General features: G+C 33.1%; 1 protein-coding gene and 1 non-coding gene across 5 annotated transcripts in view; one reads left to right on the top strand and one right to left on the bottom strand.

The window, feature by feature from the left end:
• Nucleotides 1–27,849, bottom strand: part of LOC125056971 (tensin) — a 114,770-nt gene that overhangs the window by 71,961 nt on the left and 14,960 nt on the right. For 3 of the 4 annotated variants that reach the window (XM_047660356.1, XM_047660358.1, XM_047660357.1), the window contains exons 2-3: nt 16,286–16,391; nt 15,519–15,556 (exon numbers count right to left, since the gene is read on the bottom strand). In XM_047660356.1, the coding sequence (XP_047516312.1) occupies nt 15,519–15,556; nt 16,286–16,391 (144 nt within the window). Of the gene's footprint in view, nt 1–12,274; nt 13,103–15,518; nt 15,557–16,285; nt 16,392–27,849 lie in introns of those variants that run through there. The other variant, XM_047660359.1, reaches the window with a different exon arrangement.
• On the top strand, nt 22,376–22,447 carry Trnam-cau. The gene has a single exon. It is a non-coding gene; the product is annotated as a tRNA-Met (tRNA).

Genomic DNA, 27,849 nt, shown 5'->3' with positions numbered 1-27,849 from the left:
TGCCAGCACTTATCATATGCAATCTTGACCCTGATTCACAGCCGGGGTCTCATTGGGTGGCTATTCATATAAACGTCGAAAGAGTTGGGGAATACTTTGATTCGTTTGGACGTAAACCTATTGAAGCAATAGAAGGATTTTTAAGGAGGAATTGTTGCATGTGGAGATACAATAACCTTACGGTTCAGGATTACCTATCGGCGGTGTGCGGAGAGTACTGTTTGGTATACATATATTACAAGTTCAGGGGGATGAGATTAGAAGACTTCCTTAGAAATTTTACGTGTGACTCAGAGAACAATGATACGGTGCTAGTAAATTTGTATAGAAATATAATGGACATATAAATAAAAGATAAATACCTGGAATAAAAATGTTTTATTTAAATATGTAACCCTTACATCTAATTTTATTATAGATAATGGTGTTAATGTAGGTATATTTATTGTTGTTTGCTTAGACCCGTAGGTTAGGTTAGGTTAGATTTAGTTTATTATATTATATTATTCTATTTTTCTTTTAGAGCCATAGATCGGGTTAGTGAATGTAGGAAAGTAGATAACGATGCATTCGTACTGAGTCATTAAGTAATTAGATAATGAGTGGGGATTTCGTGCAGGAAATAGTAACTGATAAGGTGGTGATTAGTAAGTAATTAGCAAGGTTTTGGGAAAGCTATCTCTGGAACGGTTAGAGCTATCAGTTCAGGAGTGAGTGCATTCGACTCCGCACGTCCTGTTTAGTGGGGTTAGAGTACAAACTTTTTTTTTTTTTTTTTTTTTTTTGGCGGGCGCTGCCTCCGAAACAGCTTTTTTTACCGAAGCAGTGGGTGAGGCAGTGCCCGGGAATCCATACTACTACTATACATCCGCCCCCGTACCGGCCTGTATCAGCTGGGCGCGAACACAAACACCAGCCGAAGGGGGCATATGCCCCGATCGGACCAAAGCTCACCCCTCTCGAGGGCGTGTGCAACATAAACCACGATTCGCACGAATAATTAAATAAAAACTAATTGCACTAATATAGTTTATATGACATTGGTTACCAAGTAAGAACTTGTTGATAGTGGTGGATTAAAGATAATCTAATATCGTCGTTTTCAGACTTTACTATCTATGCATATCATAGATTATAGAAGCAGATATTAATAATGATAATTGCTAAATGTATTTTTTGGGGCATTATTAGATTGGAGTGGACAAAGGACCAGTAGCGGAATATGAAGCTAAAGCATTTGGTGAATTGGCCATGACTCCCCAAAGGAAATGCTTAATCGGCCTCATCAGAAGACAGACTGAATGCAAGAAAAATAGTTTTGGTTAGGCATATGTCGCTTATTTACTTATACTTTTAATGATCAGAACAGCAAAATTAGTTTGATAATTAAAAAGCGAACAGCCTGGTCGCCGAAAAACTAGGCATCATCCAGCTTAATTTAACCCGACCGTGTTAAACTCGAATGTTTTACAAGCTTCAGTGAATTTGTCATTTTTAGTCAACATCAATCAAAGCGGGTCGTATGAGAAAGTAATTTGTGTTCAGTGGTGGGTACCGGGTTCCTATTAACTGTCAACCGGTTGAGGTATAATTTGCAAACACGTTATTAATTACGTGGCGCGGTGGTCTCGTATCAAGAACGGTTATGGCATGCTGGCCTGACACACTCATTTCGTAAAGCTTGCGCTTAGAATTGTTAGGCAAGTACAAAGGCAATTTATATAATAGGCACTTAAAGTACTAGTGACTATAAGTATTAATTAACTTTGTAAAATATCTAACGTAAGGATATATCTATCATAAGGATATCTTTATATAAAATCTTGTTACGCTCTCATGTATAAATTATTTTGCAAAAACAAAGAGTTCATCAAATGTTATAGAGCTTTTTTTTAGAATAATAAACAAACATTGCACACATATCACAATTGCAATTAAAAAAAAGTTTACACTGTGGCATCAAATAAATTATGCTACAGTAAAATAGAAGCAATTCAAAAGTAGGGGAGACCGGGTACAAAAGTAACACTTTGTACTTCACACTTGATTTGTGGCTAGGTTTTAATATTGTCATTAAATTAATATAACCATATATAAATTCAGTTTATGTTCTTTACACTAGCAGCTCGATTTATTTTACTATGGTGTGTTTTATATGAATAACAGAGAGTTAAAAAAAAACGTCAGTTGTTACTTTCGACCACGTAGGCGGGTCGAAAGTAACACGTTGTGGGTCGAAAGTAACAAGAAGAAGAGGTTGGTAATTAATACAATATTATATGTAATACTTGTTTATTATCAACAAGTATTTATGTAAAAAGTAAAAGTTCTGCATTCTGCATCCATCCGGTATTGCCAGCTCCGGCACAACCAACAGGTCCCTCAAGTATCATGTGGTCTTGGAATTGTTTCAATGGGAATACGAAAAAAGGAGGTATGTGTCCTCCTTGAGCATTAATCGCAACAGCAACAGTTACTAATCTTCCACGTTCTGCTGAGGTTACTGCACCTACTTGTTCAGTTCCTTTTTGAGCAACAATCGTGCTATGTTTGGACAGTGGACCCCTGTCTCATCCATATTCCAGATATCTTTTGGATCAAATTTGTACCTATCAATTACCTCAGCAAGATTATCAAAAACTTTGCTCACATTATGTTCGTTAAAACTCTGAGATCTCAAACAGAGGCTCGGGTGCCGTTTTAAAAAACCGTCAACCATTCATTACCAGCCATTTCCAGACTATCGTGCCACCTTTCAGTAAAAAAATTATCCGCCGCTTTTCTATACACTTATGTGTCGTGTAGTTGTTCTTATGCGTTGTCGCGGCATTCTGTTGGGGTAAAGGTAATTAAATCATTACGGGGACAAAAGTAACTTGTTACTTGTGTACCCATAGGACTATGTTACTTTTGTACCCTTCCTCATTTTTGTTGAAACATGAAATATAACCTAAAAACGGAACGTGCTAAACAAAAACAAATTTAAACAATGTACAATCAATCTAATCAAAAATAGATATGCAAAAATTCAGATTACTACCATCCTTTTACGACTATGTAAACATTAAATAACAAAATATCGAAAAACTTACTTTTGGTTTGTAAAACCACGTAGTATCCTCTCACACAACCTAACAGTGCTTTAAGTACACGGCGACTAACTACAAATGAGGGGGGCGCTTTCAGCTATCGCCTGACGGCGGCGAAGCTATGTGCGACCATTGGATGAATCTAGAGAGCATTTGTTACTTTCGACCCGCCGTTACTTTTGTACCCGGTCTCCCCTACTCTTAGTAATTATAAAAAAAATGTGGTAGTTTCTATAAACTATGTCTGATTATGGTCCTACATTTAATAAATGAACTTTACTTAACCAAACAATTTATTTGTGACATAGTGATAACAATATAATACTTTAGTCTTACAGTACATATGTTTAAATTAATTGGAGTCCATAAACGTGATACAGAGACACCGTGCGATAAACAAGATCAATATAATTTTTATATCTTCAATAATGTTCTCGTATTTGGTACATTAAACAAAAAAGGCCGAAAACAGTAATTTGCATACGAAAATCATTGAAACATTAAGATCTGATGTAAGTCTCAATTCGGTGACATCCTGTTCGAAGTTCGTGTACATTCTCTTAATTTTACAAATTACAAACAGATGGGACCAAAATATTTTGAATAACGTTAACTCAAAGCTTTCGCAAAAATAAAAGCTTCAAAAGGTTATATTATATGGAATTTTTAGTCAATGTATTGTCATATATGTACGTATATATTAATATTATACGACGATATAATCTAATTCCGATGTCAAAGTTGCAATTCTGAGGAACTCTGTCCGCAATTAACATTCGCTTCTAACGGAAATGTTCGTCAGGAAACTGGAACGTCAAAGAGAAAAAAATCTACATGTTCACGAAGGATTGATTTTCCTTCAGATAAAAAATATTAATTAAACATATTCAGAGATACGGAGCTAGACGTATAACGAATTGTATGTATTGAAGGTAGTAGTAAAATTATGGTAAATAAGTAAGGTAAGTAAAACGATGTTAGGAAACAGGCAAATATTCACACTGTAATATTGTCAAGACATTTTCTATATGAATAAGAAATTAACAAGATTTATTTTAATACTATAATAATATACGAACCTGAAGAATAAACGGTCGTTAGACGCACTTAGTATGTTAGTACATATTTAACGACTAACGACTTAATAGATACTAAAATCAGAAGATGTCCCTTCAGAGAATTTATAGAGAAATCTTAATTAGTAGTACCTTTCACGTAGTAGTAGATAATGATATTATTATGTCACGAACAATGTAAAAGTCGTAATGGAAGAGTAATCTTGCATTTTCTCGTTGGCTTATTTCACAAGACCTTGAGTCATTATTATAATCATTTTGTCGTTATATTTAACTATCATTATACCAAACCTTAGTAAATTGGATACTAAAAATTAACGTTTTTCTCAAATCAGATTAGTACTGATATTAATTTTTGGAAACCCCAATTCACAAGTCATTGACTCGAATATTTTATAAGGCAAGGAATCTATATGTATACGTATATTTATCAAAATTATAATTCAAACAAATGCATTCTTAATATTATAGAAAAAAATACATAAAATAACGCTAATTAATAACAGAAATTCATAAGCCAGTTCATTCTTGTTATCGCGTCAAAGTGATTAAAATTTAATCGAGCAAGAAATTGCTTGTCAGCTATCGATTAGCACCAAACTAACATGCAATATTCTGATGGAATATTTAAAACGTTTCTATGGCGCTCTACACACGTAGAAACTTCGCGCCCAGTCGCAACAACGAGCAACACACAACTACTCACACACAGTTTCTCCCGCATCTATTTTCTATTTTTTCTCCAAGCTATGCTCTTTCCCTGTCGTTCCCCAAGTTGATGTGTTGATTGTAAAAATCTGTGAATTCTTGTTTTTTCATATCCATTCATATCCATTGATATAATATCAAACCCATTACAATTTTGAGTTTACATAGGTTGTTGAAACCTCCCGTAATTCATTAGAATTTTAAGTAGTACTTTCTCGAGGCCAAAGTTTGTAAAATAGTTATACTTCTGCTAATGAGCACTTTTACCGATTTCAAAGAGTGACGGAGAAGTTAATGCCACTTTTTTGTGGCAATAGTTTTAACTTTATGCCCGTTTCAAGTAAAATTAATGCCACTTCCTCTCGTCCGTTCTACGCCATTAATTTGAGGACGGTCAATGTCAATTTAGTATTACTTTTCAGTAAAATAACTGACATTCGTAATCTAATTTCTAAATTCTTTTCATTAAGTTACATTCCTATACGAATAACCGATATTTTGACTAGGACTGGCAGTTACAACTAAATCATTTAAAATACGGTTGAAGTCAATTCGAGTTGCTCCGTGAGCTCAGCGCATAAACGATCGCGTTGTTAGTAAATGTGCTTAGTTCCGGCTCAATCTAGTTTTTGTTTAAATCTTATTAGATGTAGTATAGCGAATTACAAAGCATTATTATTAAGATAACTGTATCGGCACCGGTTAGTTAATAATTGCTATGAGTGCTTTAAAGGCAAGTTAAAGATAACACAATATAAAAATTGCCTACAATAAATAATGACGAATTGTAATTATAAACACACTATAAATCTCAATTAGTTTAAGAATGTTGAATTGCGTTTATTTCATAGCTATGAATAAGATTGGTAATATTTTACGCTAAAAAACTCCGGCAACGAATATTTCTCTCGCCAAGCTCAGCGGTCGCCTCTCAAGGCGATATAGAATATCGAAGGAGGTCTAGAAATATAAAAAGAAGTTACGCAGTTTTTCATTTTAATAGCTAATCATTTTTTTTCACTTTCCAGTATTTGTTTATCAAGTGGAACCTTTTGGAAAAGAAGAACTAAATTTGGCTTGGTGTACTAGCCAGATAATATGTATAGTTTACCATTTAGCTTACAATACGAGTAAATACAAAACATGCATACAACCATAGATGACAACAAAGAAACGTCCAGAAGAAATACCACAGACATCGTAAAATATTGCTGTAGATATAAATACCGGCTGTCTCTACGTTATGAATTTATCTTGCAAAATATGTCCGCTGTTACTTTTTACTTTCATCTTCACAAAACGGAATTTTAATCAAATGGACACATATGATTTGAATTTAAAAACGTCTAAGCTCATAATTTCCTAGAACGACTGTTTAGTATGGCGAAATGTTTTAACAATTTAAATAAACAGTCGAGACTGTAAACAGTTTGCATTCTTATATTTTGAGCATTTATAATAAAACTTGTTCCTTAACAATAATGTGAACAACATCAGTCCTATTCCTTCATTAAAGTTGTTTACTACATATATATATATATATATATAATAGGCCTGAATAGGTACTACACCAGATTTAGGTTTTACTAACATTTTACATTACACGCTCTGCATGTGCTCGTACGGACGTTTACTTTTTTTTTTTTTTTTTTTTTAATAAAACAGGGGGCAAACGGGCAGGAGGCTCACCTGATGTTAAGTGATACCGCCGCCCATGGACACTCTCAAAGCCAGAGGGCTCGCGAGTGCGTTGCCGGCCTTTCAGGAATCGGTACGCTCTTTTCTTGAAGGACCCTAAGTCGAATTGGTTCGGAAATACCTCACTGGGCAGCTGGTTCCACAAAGTGGTGGTGCGCGGCAAAAACTGCCTTGAAAAACGCTCAGTTGTGGAACGGCGGACGTCGAGGTGATACGGGTGGAATTTCGTACTCTGCCTCGACGTCCGATGACGAAACTCAGCTGCAGGTATTAATCCGAACAACTCCTCTGAACACTCTCCATGGTAAATGCGGTAGAAGATGCAGAGAGACCCCACATCTCTACGCAACAAATGTTTGTCTTTTTATATAATTTGAAAATAAACATCGGTGATTTTACTGAGGGATAATGCGCCATTCTATTAGTGAATAAATTTTTGAAATTTGTCCGGTTTTTTGATTTTATACATATACATACAAACGTACAAATCTTTCCTCCTTGTAATATTAGTTAAACATTAACAGTTCCGTCTTATCTGCTACAATATCTGCATAATGAAGTTGTTCGTGTCAGAATTTAGAATATAGTCTATTCAATGTTTAGATTACAAGCATAGCAAACAACAAGTTTTACATGGTTTCAATATTACCAATAGTGTATTTAGCTAGCTTATGGTAGAACATTTCTTAATACAATGTATAATATTAGAAGACCATTGCAAATTTATTATTTGATTTATAAAATCATAGATAGAAAAGTTATTTACGACAAATAATTTAGTACGTGTGTTTTTGTATTGTTACGAGTTATGACTCTATCCATTGATGATATTAATCTGCTACTATTTTTCTCTAACAGGAAGTATTCGTGAAAGCGGAAGCACTGATTGAGTAAAAATTTAGTTGAAAGCAATTGTTGTTTATTGTTCCGACTTAGTTAAGTCAAAAATTGACAGATATGTCTCTTTGTTTGTGATTTACGTAAGAGAAATTATATGTTACCTACTGATCAATTAAGACCCCAGTAAGAAACAACTAGTAGGAGTGTTTGCTTAAAACGCATTTTGTATTATGCATAACTTAGCATATAGCATATGCGCCTTTAAAAGGTAGTTTTATTCTAGAATAAACTGAAGCGTGTAGTGGCCAGTATTAGCAATGTATACTTATAGCTGATTTGATAAACTAAACAACGAAACTGTTGTGTCCGGTGGGGGACCGCGAAATACATACTTGGAATAACAAAACAAGGTCATTTAACTGCGGTTTCTATGCCTGAACGTAGCGATTCCAAAAGTGGATTTAGTGATTCCGTACTTCCGGAATTCTGTAGAAATTATCACCACGTTTCCGTGAGAATTTTGGATCACACTAAAACAGACACAATTGGTTCACATAGTAATCGTAATAACATTTAATTAACCTTTTTTATCATATCGTTTTTTTTAAAGTATTAGTAGTATCTTCAATAAGTTAGCAACTCCTTCTATATTACAGAGCTGTAAGTATTCTTATAGATAGTTCAGTAATCTATACTCAGAGAGAATTCCTTTGTGGCAGAGTTAAGGTTACAGAATATTGCGCTTAAAATTATGACTCATAAAATCTGTTTGTAATTTGATGTCAAAATGCCAGCAGATAACATTTGAGTTATAGCAGAATGTTTAATATATTTTTATTGTTTTAAGATTGGTTTGTCAAGAATTTAGTATAAGCAATAACTATTATCTGAAGTAATTACGATTATATCTGTATGACGTTGATGTTAAGGTTTTAACAAGGAATTTCGTTCTGGTCATTAATTTATTTATTTATACTTTATTACCTTAATCAAAAACATACACATAACAAAAATAAAAAAAACAGGTTACAAAAGTTATAAGGCAACGGGCGGCCTTATCGCTAACAAGCGATTTCTTCCAGACAACCAACCCTAAAGTCATTGATTTTTTCCAGTAAGAGTATGGTAAGTTTCATGGTTGGAGCGCTGAATATAACAACCCGTATGTCAAAAAAGTATTGGATTTTATAATTCGAGTATATCACTTAATACTAGGTCTCGACGGTGCATCTTAGGCACGATCCAAGATGAACATATTATATAAGAAAAATAAAAACCCGCCTGTTATTCTTTCTGATTACTTTTGTAGTATGAAAAACATATACATAGATTACAGATTGGGATACCGAAACGCTGTGGGAGGAAACATTTGGAAAGCATTTGGCAACTAAAGAGAAATAATGCTGTTTGTAGCCTACAGCAACATTAGTTTCGAGGCGAGACACCGGCGCTGATTTAGATACGGTCTAACAGTAAAATGGTATTCGAGTTGTGAGTAAATCTTATGTTTATTGTGCTCTTAAACGCATAAGAGGTTTAAGAGGTATTCATATAGCTCAAGATACAGAAAAAAATAAGTATTATAATTAGATTGCAAGAGAAATTATATTACGTATGGTGGTTTGTTCCATAAATATTTCAAATTCAACAATTCTATCTTAAGACATAAAACGCTTTTGAATAGACAGTTTTTAAGTATTAACAGTACCACGTAGAGCTGACAAAGTATTAGAATACTCTTTTAAATCAAATATTACAAAAACGTCTGTAGGATCTGGGCGTCACAAAACAACAGTGCCATATATGTCCTGCATAAATTATGATTTTCCAAGCATAATATCGTCAAAGCGCAATGGTATGATTTAGAAGCGCGACATCCAAAATTAAAGTATACTCAAACTCAAAATAACTTTATATATAGGTAAACAAGTACACTTATGAACGCCAACAGAAAAGATGTTAAATTGATTCTAAATTTACATTTACTACCAGTTCGCAAGTCAAGGGCGTAGAGCGGTCAAGAAGAAAATCGCCAACACTCGAATCCATTCTTGTTGAAGAGATGTTTTCTATAAGTATAACGTTGTATTAAAAATAATCGCACTTTCAAGTAATAATAAAAACAAAAGCATTCCTTCAAGATCTATAATGGAATTGCGTTAAAACCAAAGCTCTATTGGCCGAACACAATACAACCGTGTTTCATTCCTTTTCAATAGAATGGACCTACACCTACGATTGTATTGTACTATTATTGTCCACGCTTAATCCTGATTTATAAGTACACGACTCAGGAACGTATTTAGACATTTCGAAACCCGCAATTATTTATTCAAATCGCAAGCTTAACCGATTATTAGTCGAGCGGTAAATAATACACCATGCACGGGGTCATAATAGAGCCTCCAGCTAATCGCTATTTATTTACAAATTATAATCTTTCTGAACAGAAGTTGACTGACGATCAAGTGTTATTTATTTGGAATTAAAATACAAGAAACAATTACAAACGGAAGTCGCTAAAGATCTCTTTGAGACACCAGTTTAAAAGTTTATTTTTAATTAAGTTTTGTAGAGTTCTTTTAATTCCATAAAGAACGCATATAATGTATGAGTAATAATGGTTATACATATTGGTGTTAAGTTCTAATCAGGACCTCTCGTCTGTAAGGGTTAAGAATAAATTGCAAAACTATGATATATGTTCATTCAGGTGGAACATTAATTTATCAGCCAGTCATTAAATGAATAACACGGGTCTACACGAATTTTGAGTCTGCGTTCTGTACCTCTGATTTTGATTACTTATGCCTAACTAATTAAAGAAAAAATATTTTTATCTATTAAAGTTTGCTTTTGTAGTTACTACAACGAAATTTATTTTTTATGAAAGAGCTCTATTTTTTAATTTCAATTATTACATGTAAAAGGAAAACAGTTTTGAATTCACATTTTTTTATTGACTTTAATTATACAAGACGGCATATATAAACCCACAAATACAAAAAATAATACAAACAAGACTTTAAAAATGAACAGACTTGGTATTTCTTCTGTGTAAGTTGGAACTTTTTCGTATGAGCCCCCAAATGTAGTCACCCATCATGTTTTCATTATATTGTCCTTGATAACGCTTTTCAAAGTTTATTACATCTTGGTGGAAACGTTCCCCTTGCTCTTCCGAATATGCACCTAAGTTGTCTTTAAAGTTATCCAAATGAGCATGTATCATGTGGACTTTCAATGACATTCTGCAACCCATAACTTTGAAGTTGTGAAGCATATCAGTAATAAGCTCCGTGTAATTCTCTGCCCTTCTGTTGCCAAGAAAGCCATTAATCACTGCTTTAAGGCTGAGCCACGCTTGTTTTTCGTGGGTACTGAGGAGCTGTAGGAATTGTTCACTGGCCATTATTTTCTTTATTTGTGGACCAATGAAAATACCAGCTTTAATTTTAGCCTCTGACAATTTCGGGAAAAATGATTTTAAATATTGAAAGGCCTCAGAGTCTTGACGCAGAGCCTTTACGAACTGCTTCATCAGACCTAATTTAATGTGCAATGGAGGCATTAAAATATGATCGGGCTTCACAATCGGTTCATTTTTGACATTATGTTGTCCTATTTGAAACTCGCTCCGTTGTGGCCATGAGTGCTGCTGGTAATGAAGTGCATCGGCTCTACTGTCCCATACACAAATGTAACACGGATATTTAGTGTACCCGCCTTGCATTCCCATCAGAAATCCAACCATTTAGAAATCTCCTATCACTGGCCAGGCGTACTCTTCATATTTTAAAACTTGTAGCAACATTTTAACGCTCTCGTAATTTTCTTTAAGCATTACAGAATGAGCAAGGGGAAGAGATGGAAATTTATTTCCATTGTGAAGCAGAACTGCCTTTAACAGTTTGTCACTCCCACTACACACCTACAGCCCCCCCTGCCCCTCTCCTGTATCTTTTATGCAACGGCTCCTAAAAAAACTGCTAAAACACTATAATATTCGTTTTACATTGTGTAAAGGTACAAAAGCAAACTTTATTTATTATAAATAGAGTTTCTGCTTCTTTTTCGATGTATACAATCAGAAAATATTCACTAAATAACAGACTCAAAGAAAAATATTTTTTTTGTTGACTTGTGTAATTCTATCACTTCTGACCATATCATTACCTCGACTATAATCGGGCTCATCTCATCTTATATTAATTTAATGATTTAAATTGATCCCCGAGATATAAAATAGATATGAAATAAATTAATCTGCAATGATATCATATGTTTTTATTACATATCCGGTTTAAGACAGATTAAACATACAATTATTAGCATAAAATAAACTGTCCCCGACATTTGCTCACGGAACCTGACATAAGAATTACAGCCTGCGCCTGCGCTGGTGTCAGTGTCATATGACCCGCGTATTTCAATCGTGCGGTTTTGATTTTATTTGTTTGATTATAAATGCTGGTTATTGTAGACTTACGAACCCTGTTTCTATATTGAACTTAATACTTAGTTCGCTAGTAACACAAAAGAAGATAATATTACGCCAACTAGCTATATATGTCGCACTTCGCCTCAATTGAATTTCCTTTGCGTATATATTCATTTTAAGTAGATATGCATTAAAATGTGTAAGATATGGGAACCCTTTGAATAAAGAAATACCTGTGTCAGTGTTCGCAGCTCTTCCATAACAAAAGATTTATTTAATATTCTATATTTTTTTGATTCAACTATATATTGTTACTTTTATTAAGTTATAAACAATATTTAAAATAAATCTCATTTTATTATTGTAGGTAACACTGTCAAAAAGCTAAAAATGATTGTCCCGCACTTATATTATTTACATACCCTTAAATGAGAGCTTCCTGGTGAAGTCGTTGCACTTTTGCCATTACTAAATCGCCTTTGATTGTGCATTGTATAGTCCAATTGGAAATTTACAACATAAACGCGACTAACGCACTATAAATAACAATTTAAAAATGTATTTTTAACAAATCACCTTCATTAAAATGTGATAGAACGATTTTGATAACCTTTTTGCACTACACCAAAGTTAAATTTAAAATATTGCAATCGGACTTAGTATTAATTTATTACACTTATTCCACAAATTATTTTATTTACATAACATCACAGAAACACCTGCGTTATGAAATGGCATACGTGACTCAAGGAGGTGGTTATCGATAAAAACCAAAAACACGCTTATCACAATCGTCATTGCCAATACACGAGGTATGGGCGATAAGATCGATGTGAACTTGAAAGCAAACTGGTACTTTGCATTTATAAAGCGGGATACTAAGCCCCTAAGCGGAAATAGAGCCTAATAACACTTCCTTGTTTTGGCCACTTGTTGTTCAAATTCGAATTTCAAACCACAAAGAACGCAAAAACGTAACACAAAAACTCAAGAGTTCTTATAAGATTAACAAGTTCATTGACATAACTCTATTGGTCTAATATAACAATGTTTTTACACAGATCTTCAAAAGTCCAAGACTAAATTGCTGACATTTTTAAACTGTTTTATGGCGTGGAATTCAGACACCGCACCATGGCGCACAGTTAGGATTATTTATAGAGCAAATTCTAGCGTCTAAAGTTTGTATTTAAAAGGCAAGCGGTAGAAGATGCGATGATTTCGCGAACACGTTTGCAAGTCGGCGCGCGCGGCGGGACTGTCTCAAGTTTGCGAGGCGATTCACGCTACCCTCTAATCGTGGTCCGCGTTCACCACTGTGCCACAGAGAAGAAACGACACAGAGAACGAGTTTCGTATGATAAGTAGTTTTGAAAATACGATAGGTTCCTATGATGACGTTGAGTCAGATAATGTTTACGCGGATAATAACAAAATTGTTTTACATTATACATGTTACGTAAATTTATATTTTTTATGAGAAAATAAATATTTTTTTCCCTAAGGTCTATTAGGAATATAACCCATTTTGCAAATACATACAATTTAATATATACCTTTTCGGTAACGAACTATGAATAACACAGTATAGTAAATATCTAACAAAATAAGTTTTATAAAAATACGGCATAAATTTTCTAACTCCAATTAAAATCTAGTCTTCCATAGCTTCTTACTAATACAATCAAAGCAACGCAAACCATCTCTGAATATTTATCGTCTATACCTAACGAACGTTGCACCTGACTCGAAACCTCTACCTCCGCGATACAATCCATATCTTACGAGAATTTGCGTGCCAGCACGCTTTTGCTCTTACTCTACAATATCGACCATCCGGTTGCATACGATTTAAGCTGCATTGACTTACACTTTATTAAGACAAGCACTATCCAAACAAATACTTTAACAAGACTAATTATAGAACAAAATAAAACATAGAGCCGAACTCGAACTCGTACAATTCGCCACTGTACTGTTTTCTACGTCAATTATAAGAACACATTTTAAATTGAAACTATTATTTATGACGCAAACATAAGGCATATGCTAAACATGTCGCGAGCAACTTATGCCAGTTTGTAAATCATTTTAGAAGTTTTATTAATAAATTGTGTAATAACCTATTTTTGTCCAGTTAAAACTACTAAATAAATTAGCAAAACATAAGCGAAGGTGGGCTTGCTACTTAGCCTAACTTAGTTGTGCTAGATGATCCTTTTCTTTTTAATGATGATGTCTTTTCTTTTTAAAAAACATATATATGTACTTTCTTTATTGTGAGCAGGTACTGGAGTCTTGTCCGCACTGAAAGATGTAACATTATTTTATATTTATATCTACTTTTACTTGATGACTAATACATGAACACAAACATTAAATTTATCCATACGTCGTAGTGATACGATTTACGAGCATTTTACGATTTGATTTACATTTAAAAACCTAACGGTTATTTAAGTGATATTCGTGAGGACATTGTCTATTTTGTTAAAGAAAAACGATTTTAAAGATTTGATACATTCATATTATAAAGCTGAGGACTGTTAGGATGCCCTGATCTTAGGTTTCTGGTTCGAATTGAAATATGGTTTTTGTATTAGGTAGTCGAGGAAGTCGGGATACTACCGAATTAAAACGGGTAACTCGTTGACTTTTAAAATCTTATGAGTTATGTGTACATACATGCATCTTGTGGCATTTCTCGGTGAGACTCAAGATTCTGAGGTACCTAAATAAAATATTGACAATTAATTTTGTAAGGAGTTCATTTGAATGAAGTTTACCTTAAGCTAACGTACCCTTAAGTCCTATAAAAAGGGATCATATTTTATTAAAGTCGAAGTGCAGATTTAAATTTATAATTTACAGAGTTCAAGCTTTAAAACAACAATTATTACTTACAAACTTATACAGTAATTTCCGCGAATGCGTCACTGAATAGAATATGTTAAAACAAATAAACATTTGACAGTCGCCATCAGAAAATAAATTACCTCGAATATGTCAACAGATAAATCTTCGATAACAACCCAATTGGTAATAGAATATTGAAACTATGTGGGACATTTAACTAAGGGTCCAATTTCGACTGCAAACAATAGAATCGTGACCGGAGGCGATACTGATTACCATCTATTTACTTTGACAGCTTGAAAGCAAATATATTCACGATATCTTTAAATTTGGAATTGAGGAAAAAATAGCGGGCTGTTTCTCCAGTGTGTGAGTTTTGTTATATTGTTTATTTTCCACTAGACAGAATTTAATGGCTAGAAATAAAACGTAAGACATAATCGAAGACGAATAATTATGATAATAATTTACAATAAATATAAAATTTTAAATTATAAGTTCAACGTAAATATATCGTGTAAAACTTGCGATTACTGAAATGAGTCAGGTGGCGCCATCTAATATTCACGTAGAAAACCACAAAAGCATTTTCATTGCGTTGCGCAAGAGTGTGAACAACATTATAGCAAAAATTATAAAAGATGGCGCTTTTAACCAGTACAAACATGCTTTTTGCAATCTTAATAACGAAGTAACGTTAACGAATACATGGAGTTTATATTTATAAACAATATTATGTATATTATGTCTTAATAATATATTATGTCTTATTTAAAACAAGACATTCTTAATTAGTTCTCGTTTACGTACCTTATTTTCACAGGTGGTGTGGCACACATATTTGCAAACTGTAACAAAAGAAATACTTTTCAACAATAGTTAACTAAAGTGTATTTCTATCGAATTTGTAACTAGTATATCTATCGTATCTAAGGTGCGTAAAAGCGATGTTTTTCAACTGAATAGTAATTAAAAATCAGACGGTAATACAATTTTATTAACTTATAACAAATTTATGTATGTAATATAGTTGTTTAGTATTTTTTGTGGCACTGATAAGGCCTTAGAGGTAGAAACTTTGTGCCAACCCTCAATAATTCCAGAAATAAAATACGGTACGTTAAGAATATATGAACCTAACGCTTGGTTAAGCTATGTTGGCAGAACGTTAAGCCGGTTGCAGACCGAAAACTAAGCTATGCCAAGACTAAACTAAGCTATGCCAAGCAAGCTAGGCTAAATAAGCTAGGCTAAGCTAAGCTAGAAATAAATAGCGTGCACACCAACAGCTAAGCCAAAGCTCAGTCAGTGTTGAGTCAGCACTGGCGAAGGAGGTAGCGGGAGTGGCTTAGCTTCGCTCGTGTAGCTGCGCATCGGCATACACAACTAACTTAGCTTAGCATATTTTAGTTAGCTCACATAGCTTAGTTCGAATAGTTTGCGGTCTGCACACAAGTATGGAAAACTGCGTCAGCTATGCCAGCTAAGCTAAACTAACTGAGCTTAGCTCTTGGTCTGCAACCCGTATTATTGTTAGTTATTAGTAATTATCTAATTCATGTTTATTTTCTATTTACCTCTGCAGCACAAGCCATTATAAACCGGTTGATGACACCAATGACAGGACCTGGGTTTCTTAAATGTCTTACTCCGGAAGGCATGCGCCTGCGCTACACCTTCTTTCTGTAAAAAAAACAACAGCTTTAAAGATATTCACAAATTATATGTAGATATTATTAAGCCATATTTTTACCTTAATAAAATTTCTGTATCTATTCATGTTTAATATTATAATCGATGATATTTAATAGGAGTGCAATCGTTTAAAACAAAAGTATTGTGTTTTAATAATCAAATAACATAGAAACAAAAACAGATCTCTTCCGATAGGCACACGATCGTTTAAGGATTTTCTTGCAGCCGGCCTTTGCGTTTACCTGCGCGCGCGCCGGACCCTTTATGGGCCTTACTGGACCGACAATGGCCACAGTGGGAGGCGATCAACTCATTCATGCGTGTACGCATTCTATTATAAACATTGTTCTTTTGTATTTGATTCCAATACACTTAAAATCTATACTATATGAGAGAATATAATATTACAAAGTAATAGCTTTTTAGAAAAATATATCTTACTTTGATAACATAGTTATATTATATACAGACAGTAACAAAATATGTAAAAAGATATTAAATTAAACCCCCAAAATTATGTCTGTGATACAAAACGCTACTGGAAATACATACATTTGAATACACAACATAAATATCTACTCTGATTAATGCGTGCGGTAATCAATTTGCAAACATAATCGAATCATCAGAACAATGGCAAAGAAGTGAATTATTCTTCCGATGAAGCTCACAGGCCAATAAAGTTAATTTGTATTCAATTGCATATTATAATACTCGATTCACGATCTCTTATCTTTGCTTTAACGCTCGTTAGCAAATTGTATCTGACAAGCCAATTTATTAACCATTGTTCATACAATTTTATTTAGAGTAATCTCGGCAACTTAAATAATCTTTACAGTTTGCATTCCGTTATAGACTTGCAATTGCTACAATACTTTGATCAGATTTAAGCTTTTAAAAATGTAAAAGGCTTATTTATTGGTGATATTGTTACACCCACAACACCAGCTGAGCTCTGAATACCTTCTTCCTCCAAATGTTTAAAGAATGGTACTATGTATAGCTTTAACATTTTACAAGTATGATGCATTGCGGAATTTTCTCTTTTGTCTCTTTCCCTTAATTTTAAAATAAACAGTGAACTCACTCACCCCGTACACCATCGCACGCAACAAGCTAGTCATGATTGCGTGACTGAATAGACTATGTCTTTTTTGGATCATAAATAAGGTTTGGAAACAAAATTGGTTTATATTTATAGTAATTAATTCGGCCATATGACTAAACGTGCTAAGCTAATACAGTAACAGAAGCCCAATTCAGTAAATCGTTAAGTATGCGCATTCCCCTTTTAAGCCCATTTATTTTAGTTGAGTGACGTCAGTGGTACAGGCGCTGCGCAGGCGCCGCGTAAAGATAATGGCGCCACTTGCGGACCAGATGATAATATTATTATGGTTTCTGGCTGCGTGAGAGCATCGTTATTATCTAAATGTTATAAGTATTTCTATTGGTTTCGAGAACAAAAAAACATATTTATCTCCGTTCCCGCATTTGTTTCTGTATAGTGTAGTTGTATTATTTTTCGAAATGGACAACCTCTAATTTAATATTATTTATTTTATTTTATTTATTTTATTTAATTGCGCTCAGTGTTGGAAAACAGACGCAAGATAAAAATGTAAGGCACATAAGTGAATTAACTCGTTTAAAGCCCGAAAAAGTACTTGCATACATTTCTGATATAGGACATCTGCTGCAAAATACAAGGTGTCAGATGTTACAGTAGCGCACACGTGGCCTAACACCTGCCGGCACACGTCTGTGATCGCAGCTTCAATCAAAGCAAAAAAACATCTTCCGCACTAGTAAATGCATTGACACAACTGCGGCATTACTCGAGTCAAATTTCAAACAGCTGTCTGATTCAATTTGAACTATGAACCATCTGTTTCGTACATTACAATTCTGTACTAAAATTATTATTGAAGTGAATTGTGTTAAAAAACCTATAAAATATAGCCGACAATCGAACCCGGTTCCAGTTTCAAGAATTCTTCCTGCTACTTAACTTGTTAATTATTATAGTTTTTGTATATTACAGGTAAAATTCAAGTAATTTCTACTAAAGACGCAGGCAAAACGAACGGTTGTATGATTAAATTAAGAAAAATACATCTTTTGTTCTTGAAAGTGAGTTGAATGATTTATGTACCAAACTGATAGGTTTTTTCTTTGGTGGTTTGGTTCGGTGTTTTTCGGTACATAGTTTCTTTTAACAATAAATACCTGGATACATCCTTTATTTAAGCCAATTGAGGAGAAATGGACAGCAGTCAATCGTAGGGATAAGGCAACAATTATTGATACAGGAACAATGGGAAAGATTAGACTGATAATAATATATATACACTTTGCCTTTTATTACAAACAATAAAAGGCCGCAGCGCGACAAAACACTCATGAATTAATATAACTTTGAAAATAAATCCAACATTGTCTAACCAAGCGATGGAACGGAACAAAAGATAATCTGATGTAAAATATAGCGATTGGCGGTGTATTACCCTCCAGAAATTTGAAAAAAGAATATATTATGAACAGTTAAAGACAAAAACAGGCTGAAACAGACGACAAAGGCAATATTTATTCAAACAATAAAGAAGTGCCACAGAATGTATCAATTCGGTTGAGATTTATGCGTCCGTAGATACTTATAACAGCTTAAGTGCCAGCAATAATAAACAACTACATTTAACCAAGGTTTTAAATGTCGTCTTGTACAAAGGAAATGAAAAAATAAAGAAAACAATACGGGAATCCGACATGTACTAATGTCTATGTCAGATAAGTAAGAATTAATCCCAAATTGGACAATAGAAGTGTTATTTTAAGTGGACATGAGGTGATTAAGGAATATAATTATTTAGTTACATTACAAAATTCTCTTGAAGCACCGTATGCTGGCAAATACCTTGTGTCGAAATTCGCCATTGCAGGATATACCAATTAAAGTTTATGTAGTTTGTATTATACAGATTAATATGATCCGTATTATTAAATTGATATTAATATGTCCTATATACATTTTACAACAAAATTCACCGTAATAAATATTAAAATGAAATTGGAAAAAACATCGTGCATATATCATAATTTATGTGTATTATTGTATACATAAAGAAACACAGCTTTTAAATATGTAATTATTATGTTTGTTAAATGTTTATGACAATTTCTTTCGCTTACTTTTCAAAGTTAGATAATTTATCATACACCGTGTTAAATATTCTTCTGTTAAACTGACACAAGAGTATTGTCACGGTTTTAATAACGGTGGTTTACGATTAACTAATTAATCTAGTTACTAAAATAGTAACGTGGTATAAAATAAAATAAAATGAATTTTTCGAATATTTTATTTAAATTTAATGATTCAAGTAACGTTAATGATTTTATTCAGAAATCGAGTAGTAAAGTAGACGTGAGGAAAAAATATAAACAAAAAAAAACTACGATTAAATCAACATTAAAAAGTGTTTATGGGTCATCAAAATATTGTTTACGATTCCGGACTATAAAACTCTTCTTACACAATCCAGTAATTACTTCCGATGTTAACTTCGAGTTAATTTATGCATACGATAAGCTGACACTGTTTCCCTCATCTTTGAACCAATTTCTCTTATCAGGGCAGGCGCTTGCTTTAATGCTTTCGTAAGTTCTGTTTGGTAATCGTTTTATAACTTTCAAAGAAAAAGGCCTAAACAATTGTAGTCAAATTTAGGCTTAGTTTTAAAACGATAGAATATTGTTTCACGCCGATGTGCTTTTGTTTTCTTGAAATACATCTTCTAATTTTTTAATAGATTTGAGAAATAACAAATTATTAGCAACTTTGAACGTATTGCTTTTGCTACTGATCATTCATCTTAATTAAGTGTAGTAGTAGGTATATAAAGCCTAGCGACGTCCGTATCCGCGTTACTATAATTATTGAAAGAACTATGTCGAAATTGGCATCCGTCCTTTAATAACGATATTAAATTCGAATCGGCACTTTGTTTGCTCACTCACTCGTCTAGCTTTTTGACCCTGAAACTTAAACTGACTGAAAATTCATTAATATCGTGAAATATCAGTACAGTGTTTGAAGTATTGAATTGAATTTTAGATTTAATAACATAGGAAAACTATTTGTAGTTTCTTCTGTAATTATAGTTATAACCAATAAAAAAAATATCTATAACATAGAAGAAAGTGGCTTTATCCATACACACAACATTTTTAATTCCCTTTATTAAGACTAAATCGCGGGTACTTACGTATAAACGCAGGTGTATCTTAGTAGGCGCATCACGCAAAATGTCCCTACGTGTTACTCGTAATGATACTTTTCTCGTATCAGTCCTATAAACAATTGTTGTTCATTCGCTGTGTGGATTAATCCATTTACTTAGTTTTGGTCTTTGGTTAACGCGATTCCTGCTCAGTTAAATAAAATACGAGAAAAAATCTAAATACGACGACTTTTCAGCAATGGCAGTTACACAAGGATAATGTAAATAGTTTCATATTATTAAAATTAAGTCCCGGTTAACCTCAAAAACGACATATTATGTTTATACACCAATAAACATTGAGGAAGGTTTAGGTTTATAATTCCTAATGTAATAATAATAATTAATTAATATTCCTAAATAATAATTCAGTATGGATTTATGTATAATAATATTTATCATTTAAAAGGTCGCAAAAAGTCTTGCCATTGCAATAATACATGAAATCCAAGCGGGCGAAGCAGAATACTAAAATCGCGTTTTTATCAGTTAAAATAGTTTATACCTATAGGCTATACTTATCAAATTTATGTAAATTCGTATTAATTTGGTCTCTCTCTCTAATTCGTGATGCCCAATCGGAGAGTTCTACCAAAGGTCGGTACTATGAAATTTGGAGTGCGGCGTCTTTATAGATAAATGTCTCTACGTGAGCTGAAATGTTGGGAGTAATGTTTGTATAATAATAAATAAAATTCATTCACGTATCAATAGTCGTGAGCGCATTTACGAACAGTTACATTGTAAACAAGTGTTTCTCAGTACAATTAAACTTATAAGAACCCGTCAATCTAAAAAGTTAAATACCTACATAATATTAAAGCGGGCCATAGACGGCCATAGTCGGTCTTGACTGCAACATGCGGTCCGTCTATGGCCCGCTTTAGGCCCTTGACAAGTTAATTTTGAGATACAAAAAAATCTAATGTGATTTGTGATCAGTTTTAACCGACATCAAAAACCCGAAAAAAGATTTCTTAATAGAATTAATACTAAAATGAAATATTTTTTAGGATAGTGGATGCTAGGATTAATATGGATGGACTTAATTCGAAGGCCGAGTAATGTAATGACCTGATCTGATGTTGTATATAGGTCGAAGCTTGTTTAAACTTCTAAAAGATAAAGTTTGTTTGCAGGAAGTAATCTCAGGAACTACTTAAACTGCGTTGAAATTTATTTTTTCAGTACACAGAGGAATTTTGGGTCCCAGTGTCCAGAGAGCTGAATTGTTTACGACATCGGCTACATTTTGGTATGTCTATCTATGGATTTGTCACTTGATTTTTTCTATTAAAAACTATTTAACTACTTAAACATATATTCAATTGATAATTTCCATTCAATGTCTTCAAATGAAAGATTGAGTAATAAATAACGAGTCCCATTTCTTAGAATATAATCTAAGAGACGAAGTGCGCATTTCAGGATGCTAAGTAGACAAAGGTGATTAATATTCTATGAGGAATCTTAATTGGTACTTCTAATTAAAAGGGATTCCTTTTAGCCAGTTATTGTGCTAATTGGATAGTATTGTAGCTATTTATATCTAGATACTTGCTTCCGGCTAAAGAGTCACTTAATTATATGGAAATGTAGGGAAAATCGGCAGGCGTCTTCTGTTCTAAGTAAAATAAATAATTATTAAATATATAACAAAAGATCAAGTATTTTAACAATCATAAATGTAGCAGAGTGGCGCAGTGGAAGCGTGCTGGGCCCATAACCCAGAGGTCCGTGGATCGAAACCACGCTCTGCTATCAATTTTTTTAATTATTGAATTTTTATTCTTCTTTAGATGTTTTCTATTTTATATATTACTATGCTTAAATAATATTTAGGAATATGGCTTAACTTCCCTTCTGTAATATAACCGCACCCTATGAGCGATGATGATCACTGGCACACCTTTTATGATTGCGAGGGTCAGTCCCTCTAAGAAAGAATATTGCGTGTGTTCAGTATACACTATTAGTGTAACATACAATATTAGCCTTGTCATAACAGACATCAAGGCATGAATAAATTATGTATCACTCAGAAGACAATTTAATCTGTAGACATGTTTTGAATTATATCGAGAATAATGTTCTTGGAATTAATTAAAAACTTGCACGTATCTAATCTAGAATCGCAAAGGTTTTTCCAAGGAAATTAAAATCACTAATTACAGAAAATCTAAAATATTGCGATCGGTATAAAATATAACTAGCATAACTTCTATTTCCTGTGTATTTAATTATTTTAATCTTTATATTAGTTTGTTGTTATTCATATCTTTGAGGCCCGATTAGAATAGTAGTCGTCATTCCTATGAACAACAAGCAGTATTGTTCATTAATAAAAATCAGTGGTCTCCTCTTTTGGTCCGGGCCTCATATTTCTGAATCTGTTTCATGATAATTTTTTTAAATCTAATAGGCAAGTGACACACGCCGTCGCCTTTTTGGGTCTAAGACATGTCGGTTTCCTCACGATGTTTTCCTTCACCGTTCGAACCGATGTTAAATGCGCACATAGAAAGAAAGTCCATTGGTGTACAGCCGGAGATCGAACCTACGACCTCAGGGATGAGAGTCGCACGCTGAAGCCACTATGTCAACACTGCTCATTGTATTGTTCATTACACTTAAAAAATGTCGTCTTTTTTGTAGTAACACAAATATTGAGCAGTGATGTTGAGTGGTTTTGGCGTTCGACTCTCATCCCTGAGGTTGTACGTTTGAACCCCACTGTGGTGTGAACGTCTTCACCCAGACAGAAAAGGTTGATATTGTGGATATTTTTATATAAATATATTACTAGCCGTTTCCCGCCCGCTGTGCTGGGCGAAATAAATAAATTTTTATGTTTCATTAATATTATTTTTTCATATTTTTCATATTTTCTTTTTAATTTCCCGCTAAGAAAATAGAAAATTTTCGAAAATCGAGTTTTTAACAGATGTTGACGTTTTGAGGTCCTAGGAAGCCTCCCCGAATGTTTCCGCGGTGAAGTCCGAATGTATAAATAGCCATAAACCATCTAGGAAAAATTTCGCATCGAATGGTGGTAGTTTCATGTCGATACGATCAGTGGTTTAGGCGTGATTGAGCCTCAAACGAAGACCATTTTCATTATATATATATAGATTTGGAGAGCGTTTTGCTCGTGGTAGTACATTGTAGAACCATAGATTTTTATTAATAAAAGTTCCTTATAAAGTAATTATCTTTAAAGCATTGCATGACCAAAAACACTGAATATATTGATCAATCGCATGTCCCCGGCGAAGCTCGGCCCCTCGTTCCGTTATTATGCAATACAAATTAACTACAGTTTGCTTATTTAATTTAACGCCAGTGCAATACTGACTTTGAATTTGTACTTGCCTAAGCGAATTATATATGTACCATTGTGTAGTCACTTAAATAATTCAGACATTATTTTGCAGTAATTGACAAAGTAGGGAATTATCTGTAATAAAGCAAAGTATGGTTGTTTTTAAGGTAAGACTGAAAATCTTTTTGGATGTCAAAAGAAAACTTACATAGTTATGATGTATTGATGTATTACATTTATTATTCTTTTATATACGTTTTACATTCTTTTGTTATGAATGTGTATAATCTAAAAATATCTACTTTTTGAAGTCTATAGCGTTCTAAAAATCTGTCCCATAAACAAGGGATTTATAATTAAGTATATATAGCCTTATAGCCTTTCCAGTAAAAATTATAAACCAGAGGGCAAAGATTTGTGATAGATTTTATTTAAATAAATCAGATATGATATTGTCTCTCTCTTTTTTGTCAAAGAGAAACAGTTGAATAACATAATCACGATTGTATTTGTGTCAATAGATTTATTGGCTTCGCCTAAACGGGGAGGGGAAAGCCTAACTGCTTTCATCCTTTGTACGTGCGCATGCGTTTAACCAAGATACCCATAAACTATGACTTCATAGCTGAATTATGATGCTATACGAAATAAATAACTAAGGTATGCGCGAGACATGACATAAAGAATGAAACCACGAGGCATTTTCATTTTGTACCGATTATAGAATAATAAACATATGTATTTTTATCACGTTATCCTGGAGATCAAGCTAGGCTTCTTCCAGCCTGTGATCACCCCAGGATGCTTCTGAATGGACAGGCTTCTTTAACTAGCAACATTCTTACTGTAAATCCATACTTAAAACCTTACTTAAAGTCATTATGTCTAGAAAAAAGAGTGTCAAGTAACTAAAAATCTAAATTTGTCCTTAGCTGCTCAGTAGTTTATATTATGTTTAAATAAATAATGAGAGAATGACTATTATTATATAGATATTTGTTTAGTTATAAATTCTAAAATAACATGCATACTTAAAAATACAATAATATTTTGCACACCTACATAAATTATTCTACATCAGAAATTTAAATAAGTAAGGAACAAAAATATAGGATAAACAACAAAAATTCAAACGCTAATTTAAACTTTTTTTTTTTTGATTGGACAATTCACACCAATTGACCTAGTCCCATGCTAAGCTGGTGAAGCTTGTGTTATGGGTACTAGGCAACGGATATACATAAATATTATAGAAAGATAGACATATAAATACATATTTTAACACCAAAATATGCTTATCACATCGATGTTTGTCTCAGCCGGGGATCGAATCCGGGACCCATGGATTCGCAGTCAGGGGTACTAACCACTAGACCAATGAGCTGTCAAAACAAACTAAACACTAAACATAAACAAATTATTATCAATTATGGCGATGACACCATATTTTTTTATTAAATATCATCTTCGTAGTAACAGTCATGATTATATATAGCCTAAACTTAAAACAGTCAAGGGCTAACATTCGCTCCTTGAAATGTAATGGTTTTCTCAGCAGTATGTGCCATATGTAAGAAACACGTGTTCTTTTAATAATAACGCGTGATTCACCGTATTTTTAGCGTTATAACGAAAATTTCTCAACTTGGTTATGATTTAAAATATTTATAGCGATTCCGAGACCACCCATGTGTTTCCTATAAACAATAGATGCTTATAAAATAATCTGTGGAATAAAAATAGTTTTTCGTGCAAAATATTATAAAATAGGTCAATACGATTTTTACTATAGGTATTAATTACTCTACAGTTGTGCTTCTAGCGTTATCTATCTATAATATAAAAATGAATCGCAAAATGTGTTGGTAAGCGCATAACTCAACAACGCCTGGACTAATTTGGCCAATTCTTTTTTTATAATATTCCTTGAAGTACGAGGATGGTTCTTACGGAGAGAAAAATAAAAAAAATTGAGTGAAAAAGTCTAAAAACAACACTTTTCTATATTCCCATACAAAATATGCGTAATAATATTTAAAGGCAATTTGAACTTTAATACCATATCATAAAGTTCAAGTGTTAGTGAAGGGGTTCCGGGAAGGTAAATTTTTATTTTTTGTCATAATGTATTTGTTGTATTATCAACTTTCTTTTTTTTATCTTACTAGCTAGACCGGTGTCCCGAATAGCAGAATAAGTATTTAAAAAAAATAAAGAATCGACTGTTAGGCGGTACGATGTTCGCCAGGCCAGCTAGTTAGTAATAAAACAATATTTCATTAATGATTAAACTAGGTTTTATTGAAAAAAAACCGTAAATACTGTAATGGCGCACACAATATTATAACTTATACATAATATGTAGTTTTAAATAACATTGCCTTAATTTCCTGAAACGTACAATAAATTTTTTGTTACGTTTCTACTGAACTAGCTTAGGTTAAGGGATGAATATGTAATGATGAATATATAGAATATATATTATATATTCATCGTCAAAAAAATATAGTATTTTGACCTACGGAAGTCATAGTTCTCTCTTACATTTCAGAATCAAACCCTTAGATTTTTTAATGATTCGTAACATTCTTTATAATCTATTAAAACTTTGGTATTGAAACTTTGTCCATAGAATTCCTCGAAAGAACATGAATCAAACATTTTCGCATTCAGGTTAGGTACTATTAGTACAACGTATTAATTGGTATTTCAATAAACAGTAAATGTTTGACTGCCGTAGGCATTCATCGGTATAACTCTATAGCAGATTAAATCAAAACTCAATTAATCTTCGTTAGTTGCATTTCATGTATTTCAATTAAATTAAATCTTGACGTATACGGGCTGATTGTGAGCAAGCTTAATAAAGACGGTTGAATTAAGGAATGTCTCAAAGAAAAGTGAATTTACCAGACATGTTAAAGTAGTAATCAAATAATAAAATCTGTAGACATTTAGTTGACTGGTTCAAAGTGTGACTCCCAACTCTCTGGCCGGGCATTCGATCCTCGAGTCGATATATCTGTCACCGTAAAATTGTAAAAACCGTTAGATTGTAATCTATCTCGCGAGATTGTAAACTGTCGAAAGATTGTGAACCTCAACGAATTGCTTACAAATTAACGTATTATTATTCGGTAGTTATATGAAATTGTTTTGAAGTAAAATTAATCTGTAATTGACCAAAGAAGTTTGAATGATAACTAAGTTAGTGTAGTACAATCTACCGAATACCGATAACCAATATATTACAATCTAACGGTTTTTACAATTTTACGTTAACATATCTAATTAACAATGAAGGTAAACAATGTCAGAGCCAATAAACAATAGACAAGACAAAACAATAGAAAACAAAGACAATTGACCCGTTAAGGGTTGTAAGTTGTAACGCTACTGGATTTATTTATTTATTTAAATACGTTCTAAAACAAGGTGTATGCCTAAAAATTGCAAGAAAATATGACATCACAAATTTAACACACATACACATCAATTACATTAGAACATAAGCAATCTATCAAGGGAAAAACAAACAAACCAAAAAAAATTATAACTGTCTGTTACGTGTAAAGTGTTTGTACTGTAAAACCAATAGCGTAGTGATTTATCGCAATTGGATCAGACAGCGATAGAAGTATTTCCATACCTTTCGTGTTACTTTAAATTTGTCTCGCTGCGGAATATGTTCTAGAGGAGTGTGTTCTTGAAATTGGAGCACACGACGTACGCGGCTTTGTTTGTTAAATGTTGAAACTTCAATGACGTCATGTGTACATACAGAAACGTATGGCATTACGCAACTTGATAGAGAAACCTACAAATTAAAATGCGCTGCCTG

Source organism: Pieris napi, chromosome 15 (assembly GCF_905475465.1).
Source record: "Pieris napi chromosome 15, ilPieNapi1.2, whole genome shotgun sequence".
NCBI classification, from domain to species: Eukaryota; Metazoa; Arthropoda; class Insecta; order Lepidoptera; family Pieridae; genus Pieris; species Pieris napi.
Note: the sequence above shows the minus strand (reverse complement) of the source record. Positions and strands in the feature narration are given on the sequence as shown.